This window comes from Triticum dicoccoides, chromosome 3A (assembly GCF_002162155.2).
Source record: "Triticum dicoccoides isolate Atlit2015 ecotype Zavitan chromosome 3A, WEW_v2.0, whole genome shotgun sequence".
Classification (NCBI taxonomy): Eukaryota; Viridiplantae; Streptophyta; class Magnoliopsida; order Poales; family Poaceae; genus Triticum; species Triticum dicoccoides.
Genome location: NC_041384.1, coordinates 757,760,414 through 757,771,858, shown reverse-complemented (window position 1 = coordinate 757,771,858; position 11,445 = coordinate 757,760,414). Strand labels below are relative to the sequence as shown.

Sequence of the window (11,445 nt, the reverse complement as noted above, 5' to 3'; positions counted from 1 at the left end):
AGGCAGGGGAAGGGAGCGGCTGTGACATCGATGCCTCCAACAAGGGGACGGTGCCCGTAGGCGCCGCCATCGACTGCTCCGGCCACAACCGGAGCGCGGCTTTCACCGGTAGCCTCACCCACCCAAACCCGTGACCCAGCCATCCCTTCCTGCATACCAATTCCATGGCTCACGAGCACTGTTCCACATCTCAGCCCTCAGGCCGCGCCTAGGAGGTCGCCGGCCAGCTATCCCGACCGATCTGCATCGGGAAAGCAAAATGCGCAGATCGGGCTCAGCCCCTGCTCACCACGCCCAGGAGCTTGATGCTCCCGCAACGCCCGCACACCTTCGCGCCGTCCCACGCCCAGCCGACCGCCATACCCGCCGCCGCGACTGAGGCACGCCAGATCCACGCGTGCCCGCACCACAGCAGCTCACACTCCGCACGCGCCGCCCATCCTCCAACTCGCAAGGACGCGCCGCCTGACTCCAGCGCGCGTCAGGCCGCGCTGCACTCGCGCCCTCCACCCACGCCACCGAGCGCCTCCTCCGCCCAGGGGAGCAGGCCCGCGCTGATCCAGCACCAGGCGTGAGGGAAGAGAAAGGCCCGCCGCCGCCGACGCCGTGCGGGCTTTGCCCGACGGCGCTCGCCGGCGGCGGCGGAGGGAGGGGGTGGAGGTCTGCGGCCTGCGGCGGCTAGGGTTTCGCGCCCGGGCCACCCCGCGGGGGAGCGGCACGGGGCTGGGGGAGCGAGCGTCCAGCCGGCGGCTGTACCGTAAGGGGTTTTATTATGCTTCATTTGTCTACGGGATTCATTCATACAGAAAGACAGTATCGGGATAAAGGTAAATGATGACACAGGTCATTATTTTCAGACCCGTAAGAGGTTGCTACAGGGAGACTCCATGTCTCCTGTGCTATTAGACATTGCAGCGGATATGTTGGCAGTACTTATTAGTCGAGCTAAAGAGAGTGGCCAAGTAGGAAGTCTCATCCCCCATCTTGTAGAGCATCCTCGAATGAGCATAAACACGAGGCTCAATGGAATAGACATACACATAGCTAAACATATTCGGATAGGGATATGTGCATTATTCTGGGCTATATGGAACACTAGAAATGATATGATTTTTAATGAAGCAAAATTCATTAATTTTTTGCAGGTTATCTACAGAACTACAACCTAGATCCGTATGTGGTCGTTACTCACTCATGCATTCCGACTAGAGGGAGCTTATGGTTATTGGGTGCAACCGGTGGGGGACGGTAACGCAGACTATCTTCAGCCGATTTGGATAGCGAGCTAATAATAGGCTAGGTGTGTAAGCATCGTAACCTGTTCTTTATCGCCGGATGTGGCGTGTTCTTGCCGGTTGTGGCGTTTTACATACTTATTTTCACTTTTTTGCTCGGGTTTTGAGCTTCCTTGGATTTTAAGGCTTTGTTATGCTTTCTAATAATATGGCTGTATGCATCGACTGATGCAGAGACCGGAGGTAATCCTTCATTTTCAAAAAAAAAAAAATTAAGCATAGGGAAGTCAAAATTCAGAGCCCTAAAGAATCCGTCATCCAAATCGACCGTTTGGAGACTGATTGTTTTTAGGTGCGGAGAAGGAACCATGTCCCCGTTATCGAACATCACTTCGATGTCACCAGGACCGTAAACATGAACCAGACGAGCTTTATGCCTGATGACATGATGAATCCACGTACGACATTTTTCATAAAAATCACAATCGATGAAGATCCGAGCCTCATCCAAGGGCAGAGTGCCATCATGCAAGAGTAGCAACTGGTCCCCAAACTGCTTCATTCTATTCTGATCCACCATCTGCCATTCATCATCATCATCAACAACATCATCATCTATAAAGTGCTTGTGGTGTAGGATTATGAAGGGCACAGAGGCCCAGAGATAGTGCCACCTTGACGACAGCAAGCTTGTTCGAACGACTTCTGGTATCGGCAGGAAGGACATGACGAGATGGAGCAGCAGTTCGGGGAGGCTGTTGGTCCCTGGCTCCCTGCGACCTCTTGGAACTGGACAACGGTGTCGACATTTTGTCAAACAGACCGGCTGCATGAATGCGACCAGGCAAATCATAATTAATCAATGCACACTGCAGAACCCTTCAGAACACATGCATGAGAGCATATTGAAGTACACTAATAGGATTGCCGATGTACTGTAAGGAAGAAATAGAAAAAAAACGGTGTCAGCTATTTTCTTTGGTACCATCGGTTCACCAAGTAAATTAATTTTAAATAAAGTGCTGTTAGTCGTCAAAAGGAGAGGACTTCAATTCTAACAACAGTTTTTTTTAGTCGTCAAGCAGCAAACCGTAAAAACAAACTGAACATCCTCAGAAAAAGTGCCATCACCTGTCCTAAAAATGAAAGTAGAACTAATTTACTGTAATTGTTGAAAGATACTTGACAACAGTTAGTACTCCCTCTGTCTAGGTGTGTTAAGTCATCTTACAAAACCAAATAGTCCCATAACACTTAAGCGCGGTGTATTAACTTCTACCTCGTTTTTTGTTTCTTAACATATCAACCAATAAGAGACGAGGAGTGTGTATGCTTTTAATGACTTAAGATAACCAAACACGACATGGAGTAGTTAGTTCATTGCATGCAATGCTATTAATTAACAAATAAACATTAAAATCTCTCGTTTTCCTCTTCTCCTTGGTCACGGTGCACAACCTATGACTTACTCACCTAGACGGAAGGAGTAATAATTTCACTCCTTTAACATGGGAAATGATTCATTAAGACTACCCAACTATGAACAGGGTGAGCGCTGCTCTGCTTTAAAGAAGCAATTAAATGTGCTGGGAATCACAAAAATTGTAGAATTAGTGGTAATACCATCAGAAATATCTACTTATTACTACAATATATACTTCCTTCATTTGCAAAATAGTGACTTAATTTTGTATTAACTTTAGTACAAAGTAAATATAAAATTGGCCACTGCTAAGCGTCATCCGACTGACGCGGGGCAAAAAATCAACCGCCTCGTGGACCATTGGATCAGGCGTTGTATGATCATTGGATCACACAAGTCCCTTCGTCTCAGAGGGTGTTTGTTTCCAGGGACTTATTGGTCTAGGGACTTAAATAAGTCCCTATAAGTCTCATCTAAACCAAACAGAAGGGACTTATAGGGACTTAAAGTTGGCATTTGGGACTTATGAAATAAGACTCTTAAGAAGGGACTTATAGGTACTTATAGTTGTAATATGATCTTATAGAGACTTATAAGTCCCAGGAACCAAACAGGTAGGAACTTTTTAGGGACTTGAGACTTATAAGTTGAGACTAAAAAAAATCCTAAGACTTATGAACCAAACAGGACCTCAGTAAAAACTACTCCTGCATGCACTCCGCGTCACCAAAAAGAAGAAAAGGAACACCACGTCGAGGAATGAAAAAGATAGCACCCCGCAAAACTTTTAGCTGCCACCGTCGAGCTTCATCGTAGCACCGCTGCCACGCTCTGCAGCGCCAGCTCCGGCGCAGCCGGCGGTGCTCCATCGATGCAGCCGGAGCTGCTATGCAGCGGTCATCGATGCCACCGAAGCTACGATGCAGTAGCCGCCAGAGCTGCTATGCAGAGGTCATCGATGCCGCCGGAGCTGCGATGCAGCGGTCATCAACGCCATCGGAGTTGCACTGTAGCGGCGGCGACACCGCCGGAGCTGCTATGCAGCGGTTGTCGATGCCGCCGGAGCGGCTATTCAGCAGGCGTCGATGCCGCCGGAGCTGCGATGCAGCGGCCACCGGCGTCGTTGGAGCTGCTATGCAACGGCCGTCGGAGCTGTGATGCAGTGGTCGTCGACGCCGCCGGAGGTGTTGCAAGGCAGCATCAGCCATCGGAGTTGAGGAAGATGCCCCGGCGCGCATCCCGACGAGTCGCAGACGCAGCAACACGACCCCCCTTACACCAGCCGTGTTGTTGCATCGAAGCAGCAGAAATAGACGCGTCTTCGCTTGTAGCACCGGTGCTGCAATGCAGAATCACCGGTGGTGACCAGAGATGCCATGGCGTGTGTCTTGACAAGGCGCACACGCAGCAGCACGACCCCCCTTACATCAGCGGTGTTATTGCAAAAAGCAGCAGCAACAATAGACACGCTCGTCAGAGCAGCAGAGACAACACCGGTGGTGCTGGAAAGCATCATCGGCGGCGGCGACCAACAACTTGCAGTCGTAGAGCAGGTGTTGCATTGGAGCGCCAGAATCCACCGAGGAGAGCTGCATCGCAGCGCCCACAGCTTGCAGCTGTCTAGGGGTGCTGCATCGCAGCTCGTGCGGACCCCGAAGAGCGCTGCAGCACGGCTCTCCTGATGAGTGATGACGCAGCAGACGGATGACCCCCCGTGGATGCTGGAGAGAGGAGGGGAGAAGAGGAAGGTGCAGCAGGGGGAGCAGTGGCCGAGCTCGTCGGAGGAGGGTGTGAGAGAGGAGAGGGCCGGCAGAGCTTTGGGGAAGAAGACCCGGAGATGAGTAGATAGCTCGAGAAGATAAGATGTGTTAACGATGGAGCGGATAAGGATGAGGGGAAGAGGAATGGCGCACAGGTCCGCAGGACACGCGTCACGCGCGCGACGCGGCTTGCGCCAGACACAAATCATACCTCCTGCCGCGCGGTCCTCAGCCCTAACCCCAATCGGGAACGAATCCACTTTTGTTTTGAATGCACTTTTGTTTCATTGCCACCTCAAAAGGACCGAAAATGAGTTTTGGTACTGATTGATGGATTTACCACCGGCCCTCAAATTCCAAAAGACATCAACGTTAAAATACAAAATATGTGTACACATCTTAGAGATCATGAAGTAGAGACAAATGTCTTAGACAGCGTGTTTGGTAGTTTAAGGTCAAGGGAATGCGAATTTATGAGAGGGAGTTGGCCGAGGGATTATACTTGGGAAGTCGACTGTTAGTCCCAGTCCCACGTTTGGTACGGGGTGAGAAATATTTGTGGGAATAGTTCTCATGACCAAAGAAAAGGAAGGATATGTTACGTGAGATGTGCTCCTATTTTAGCGTTGCATCCGCAGATTAGGGAGTAGTTTTCATTTTGACGGTAGATTAGGGAGTAGTTAGCACTGGCAGCTTCGTTCGGAAGAAAGTTTAGGCCGCTGCAAGTATTTATCTAGGATGTTTCTTTTTTCTTTCACTATGGGAGGTGGGCCACCAAATCTGCAACAATATGTTTCTAGACGTTACCTCCCATACCTTCACTGAAATACCAGGGCCCCCGCGTGTCAGATCGATGGGAGTTGGCCTCCTAATTCCCCTTCCTCTGTCCTTCCTAATTCCCAAGCCCCTGAACCAATCAACGGATTATTAGTATCACCAATATTAAACTCCCATTTCTTATCTCCAACTCTCCCAACCAAATATGCTGAGAGCTAGGGATGAAAATGGAGCGGAAACTTTTCGTTTTTCCGGAGGAAAAATGGAAACGGAGAGGAAATATGAAAACGGAAATGGAAATTTGCAAAATAAAAGTGGAACTGAATTTTTTTATGCGGAAACGGAAACAAAAACCATGAATATGGAATTTCTGTTTTTACTATAGACCTATAACTGCTTTGTAGCCCAACCACCAAAGAAAACACAATGACACAATTAGTAGAATGGATCTGAGGCCCAACTTCTACTACCACACATGTACTCAGCTTGACCTTATATGCAATTGTCCGGTACTACTACAATATTATGCTAAGTTGCTAACATAATGGCATTATTTTATAGCCATGTTAACAACTCATTAAATTTGTTTGTTTTTGTGTGTATTTCTTTATGATTCAAGGGGTTTTTAAGTTCCGATCAATGCCTATTTCTGTTTTCGTATCTGCATTGTATTTGCTCCGTGTCCGTTTCCGATAGTATCTGTTTCCGTATTCATTTCCGGGTTTCTGTATTTATTTCCGCTTCTGCAAAAGAATATGAAAACAAATATGACAACACTCAGTTCCGTCCGTTCCCGCACCGTTTTCATCCATACTGAGAGCACTCCACGTCTCTAGCTATTTGCCCACCAATTACATGCCTTTATATATACTTGCCCTCGAGACTTAATAATTAAAACAATGATTTTTGTATATTTATCTCATTTTACAACAACATACAGGTGCCAAGCTTATTGTTGTGATATACTGTCTTCCAAGGTGTGGTAAACTAACTGGTAATATATACAAGGCGGAAATACTAAGGCTAGTCATAGTGGGGAGTAACTTAGACTTACATATATATGTTACTAGTCTATGTTACTATCTTCATAGTGGGAAGTGTCATAGGTGTAGTAACATACATATCTATATTTATTGTTTTGTAGACTCATTTTACATTGGAAAGCGCTATGTGATGGTAACATATTACTACCTCTCTCTCAGTTTACAGGGCGTGCGCGTGCCCCTAGGTCGTTAATTTGACCAACTTAATACAGGTCATATATTACAAAAAATATACCAATGTAAACTTCAGATGCTCTATTTTCAAACCGTATAATTTTTGTGTTATATAGTTTATATTAAGGTGATAAAATTGGCAATCTAGATATACGCGTAGGACTTATAAACTGAAACGGAGGTAGTATGTTACTCTATTTGCCTCTCTTCTCTTTAATTACATGACACATCATTTTTTTTGCTTATGTGGCATCTATGTTACTACTTATGTTACTTCCACTATAACTAGCCTAATAGTCACAAATATGCATGTTTACTCCATACATGGGGGCCAATTAATTTGGAGTGGATCTCTCGGGTATGTCATGTCACGCCTCACTGTGTTTACATGGGCTGGTATGGGGTGGGCACTAGCACCAGCGGGTGCCTACCTCGTCACGCCTCACTGTGCTTACATGGGCTGGTATGGGGTGGGCACTAGCACCAGCGGGTGCCTACCTCCAACTCCCATTCCAGAAATTGCATTTGTCATTCAAATATTTAATAAATAGTAGTGGGTTTGTGATGTTTAATTGCGCAGTTAGACTGGTCACCTGTCATTTTGCACACTCCATGCTATTTTTGAAGGGACAATTCCATTTCTTCTCTTAACTTGAACCCACACCTGGCATTTACCCCTAATTTTCGAGTATGCTCAAAAATACCCCTCTTCCGTCTGATACCGTTATAGGAATGCCCTTCCGTGCCGTTTGCGTCAGGTCAAAGGGCTTTGACCGTCTCCATGGCATTTCTTGGACAATTATACCCCTCCTTACAAGTGGGGCCAATCAGTAGAAAAAAAAATTGAGGCCCACCGTACCGGTCTGCCATCCTTCAACCTTCTGACGCACAGGGAAACGGAAGAGAGGAGCTCGGGCTCCGGCCATCGCCGGAGACTCGCGGCCATAGAGCGCTCCCAGAGGACCATAGCGAGACCGCGACGTCCTGCCGTACCCTAGAGAGATGAGCCCTGCGCTCGGGGGCCAAGGGAGGCGTCGCCCTGCTCAACAGATGCGCGGTCATGGCAGGGCGCCGTCGGGGTCCACCCCACGGCCAACCATTTGGAGAGGGATAATGCTTTCCACGACGAGGGAGGTGCTCCGTCGGAAGGAAGCGCAGAGGGAGGCCCCAAGGCTCGGCATCGACGGCACACTTCTTCTCTTCCCCAACTCCGTCAGCGTCGTCTTTCGTGCGTGTGGCAAACGGACTCCCAGAGCTCAAAAATTGCGTCCATGATCTTCGCCACAGTTTAATTTGTTTTCTCGCCGAAGGGTGCCCGGGATAGCCCTAATCGCTGGCGCCCCTTTCCTTCTTCCTCGGCTCCGGTCCACCGCTGCTGCGGCCGATCTCCGGCCATGGTGAGCCTCGGTCTCTACGCCATATTTCTCGTGTTCCTTGGGGTTTCCTGAAGTCATTTTTGTCGTTTCTTTGGAGCCGCACGACCCCGAGCACATCTTCCTACGAGCTCCAAGCTCCGTCGCCCGCTGCCCTCATCGCCGCTGCTCGAGCTCACTGATGCCCGTCCCCCCGGCCACCCCACGCTCTCCGTCCACCTAGGTTCACTCTGGATTCGCGCCAGCAGCCTCGCAGGACCACTCTGCAGCACCTAGACCGCCAGCATCCTCGTGTATGTCGCCGCCGTGCCTTCGTGCACGCGCCGGTGTTTAACCACTATCATTAAAAACTTGTTTAATTAGCCTAACCCTCTGTTAATTATTGCATTGACCCATGGACACTCTAGTAACCAAAACAGGTAATAAATATCTTAAAGAGACAATGACATGTGGGCCCCCAACTCCAATTTGACTAGTCCCTATTGACAGGTCTTTATTTTTTTTTCTTGATTGGCCCCACTTGTAAGGAGGGGTATAATTGTCCAAGAAACGCCTTGGAGACGGTCAAAGCCCTTTGATCTGACAGAAATGGCATGGAAGGGCATTCCTATAACGGTACCAGATGGAAGGGGGGTATTTTTGAGCATACTCGAAAAATAGGGGTAAATGCCAGGTGCGGGTTCAAGTTAGGGGGAGAAATGAAATTGTCCCATTTTTTAATGCACATTTGTCTTATTGCCCCCTCAAAAGGACTAAAATTGAGTTTCGATACTGATTAATGAATTGATTCAGTCACCATCGCTGTTCGTTATGTAGTTCCATCCACCCGTGCGCCTACCGTTTAATTGTTCGTCCTGGCCCTGCCGACATGGATGCATCCCGTGATACAACATATCTTCATTTTCTAGTTTTTTTTTTCTCATCAATTTCTCGTCGACTTATTATCTTCTTGGTCGAGTCGTAATACAATCAAACCAGTTTTTTCTCTCTATATATACTGCATTTACCACCGGCCCTCAAATTCCAAGAGACATCAACGTTAAAATACAAAATATTACACAGTACAGATCATGAAGTAGAGATAAACGTCTTAGAAGCACTCCACGTCTCTATCCTACTTGTCCACCAATTGCATACCTTTATATATACTTGCCCTCGAGACTTAATAATCAAAACAACGAATTTTGTATTTTATTTCATTTTACAACAACATACATGTGCCAATCTTATTATTGTGATATACTGTCTTCCAAGGTGTGGTAAACAAACTGTAGTACATACAAAGTGGTAATACTAATAGTCACAAGATTACATCCATGTTTACTCCATACATGGGGGGAAATTAATTTGGAGTCGATCTCTCTCGAGTGTGACATGTCACGCCCCCACTGCGCCTACATGTTCCGGTATGGGGTGGGCACCAGCACGAGCGGGGTCTTGAGGAGGGGGATAAGCTTGCCTTCCTCCTCCATGCTCACTACGCCCCCCTTGGGGAGCGCCCAGTCAAAACAGTACAGCAGGTTGGCCAGCGTGAACTCCACGGTAGCCGTGCTCATAGACAGCGCAGGGCATATCCGCCGCCCTGCACCAAATGGAGTTAGCTCGAAATGCGCGCCTTTGAAGTCTATCTCGCTCATCTCAAACCTCTCTGGCTTGAACTCCTCCGGGTCATCAGGCCAGCTTGTTGGGTCCCTGCCAATGGCCCACGCATTCACATAGATTCGCGTCTTGGTGGGCACGTCATAGCCACCAATCTGGATATCCCGCATGGCCTCCCTCGGCAGCAGCATGGTCGCTGGCGGATGCAGCCGTAGGGTCTCCTTCACCACCATCTTGAGGTAGCCTAGCTTTACTAGGTCATCCGGTTGCACCCTCTCGTTGCCGCCCACCACGGACCTGATCTCATCTTGCGCCTTCTTCAGCAGCCGTGGCTTCCGGATTAGCTCCGCCATCGCCCATAGGATTGTCACCGAGGCCGTGTCCGAGCCACCAATGAACGTGCCCTGCAGGGTGGTGAGTGATGTGAGTTAGTTCATATTTTTTCTAAATCGGGAGAGGACATGATGTAGAACATAACGTACAAAGATGATGCCCTTGACGTGGTCTCTCGTGATGCTGAGGGTGCCACTATTGTCCTTCCAGAGACTGATGAGGCGGTCGACGAGGTCACCATTCTGAGGCTTGACACGCTGAGGGTCAAGATGTTGCTCAATGATGATCTCGAAGAAGGTATCAAGCTTCTTGAAGATCCGCTCGCGGCGAGCGGCGAGGCCAGTGATTTGGTCGACTAGGCGGCCGATGATGTTGGGAAAGTAGTCCTCGGCGGAAAAGCTGGCCTGCGCGTGTGTGGCCTCCTCGAGCACGTGCTCCAAGTTCTTGTGGTGTGGGAACTTGTCGCTGTTGTACATATCGCCAAACCCCAGCATACCGATGAGGCCGTCGGCCAGCCTGAAGATGTGCTCCTTCAGTGCTACCGGCTCTCCGGCCAAGCCGCTCAAGGTGCTCGTTAGTTTGTCCACCTTATTACGATAAAATCCATGAGATTTCTATCATGCACAATATATATCCACCATCTCTGATTTTATCATGACGCGTGCCGCAATAGTGCACTAGAATATGTAGATACCATATATATCATCTCTTATTTTGTGTCTGTATGATAGCTAGTGGTATCACAACAATTTGTTTTGCTTCTGTGTGCTTCAAACAAGTTTTGTTGGTTTTCATCGTGTTTTGGAGCGCACTATGATGTTTTATATTGTCTTTGCATGTTGCATTATTTTGCCCCTGTTCTGATGTGCACCACAATGTAATATTGTGTTTTATGCTTAAAGAATAAGCAACGCAAATACAAGAGAACACATTAATTGCCAAAAAATGCAAGAAAAGACATTGGAGTGGAGATAAGGAAGGCCCAAATCACCGACGCAATGGGACGATCCATACCTGATACTGGCGTGCGTGCCATGCGGCCTTGACATGGCGCACGCCGAAGAGTTCGACCAGAAGGAACTTGCGCATCATGCTCCAGTAGGGACCGTACGGGGCGAACCCGACATTGTTGAGGCCGTAGGACAGCCGCTTCATCCCTGGGGACACAGGCCGGGTGCAGCAGTCCTCATCGTGCGTTTTCATCACCTCCCGCGCCGCCTCAGCTGACGACACCACCACTGTTGGCACGGTGCCGAGCTGCAGCTGCATCACCGGCCCATGCTGCCTTGCCAGATCCCGTAGGCTCTGGTGTGGTAGCAAGCCTAGCTGGTGTAGGTTCCCCAGGATTGGAGCCTGGGCTGGGCCGGGCGGTAGTCTGAGCCCTTTGTTGCTCAGTCTTCTCGTGAAGAGCACGAGGGAGGCGAGTGCCACAAGGAGGAGCTGCCATTGTTGGGACAGGGAGAGGAGCTCCGAGCTGAGTGAGATGGCCATTGCTATTCCTAGTTGTGTGTTTGGTGATGTGCTCATGCTGCTTGTTCCTGTGTTAGAGGCCTTTTATACTGCGATCAGGCCGGGTGGCACTCGACTCTGGATGAGGATGGTACAATTTTTTACAGCATTGGATATTTCATTGATTGACACACGTTTATTACAAAAGTATAATCAGTTGTAACCTGGATCGAACATCGAATAAACCTAGCACACGAGCTCCTACAGCAAACTCATAGC

At 48.7% G+C, this 11,445-nt stretch overlaps 1 protein-coding gene across 1 annotated transcript; it reads right to left on the bottom strand.

The window, feature by feature from the left end:
• Positions 1 to 9,179: 9,179 nt before the first annotated feature.
• On the bottom strand, positions 9,180 to 11,208 carry LOC119273691 (4-hydroxyphenylacetaldehyde oxime monooxygenase-like). The gene is made up of 3 exons (XM_037554776.1): positions 10,732 to 11,208; positions 9,867 to 10,304; positions 9,180 to 9,788 (listed from the first exon to the last, which is right to left on the bottom strand). The coding sequence occupies exons 1-3, from the start codon at positions 11,206 to 11,208 to the stop codon at positions 9,180 to 9,182; spliced, it is 1,524 nt and encodes a 507-aa protein (XP_037410673.1).
• Positions 11,209 to 11,445: the final 237 nt, after the last annotated feature.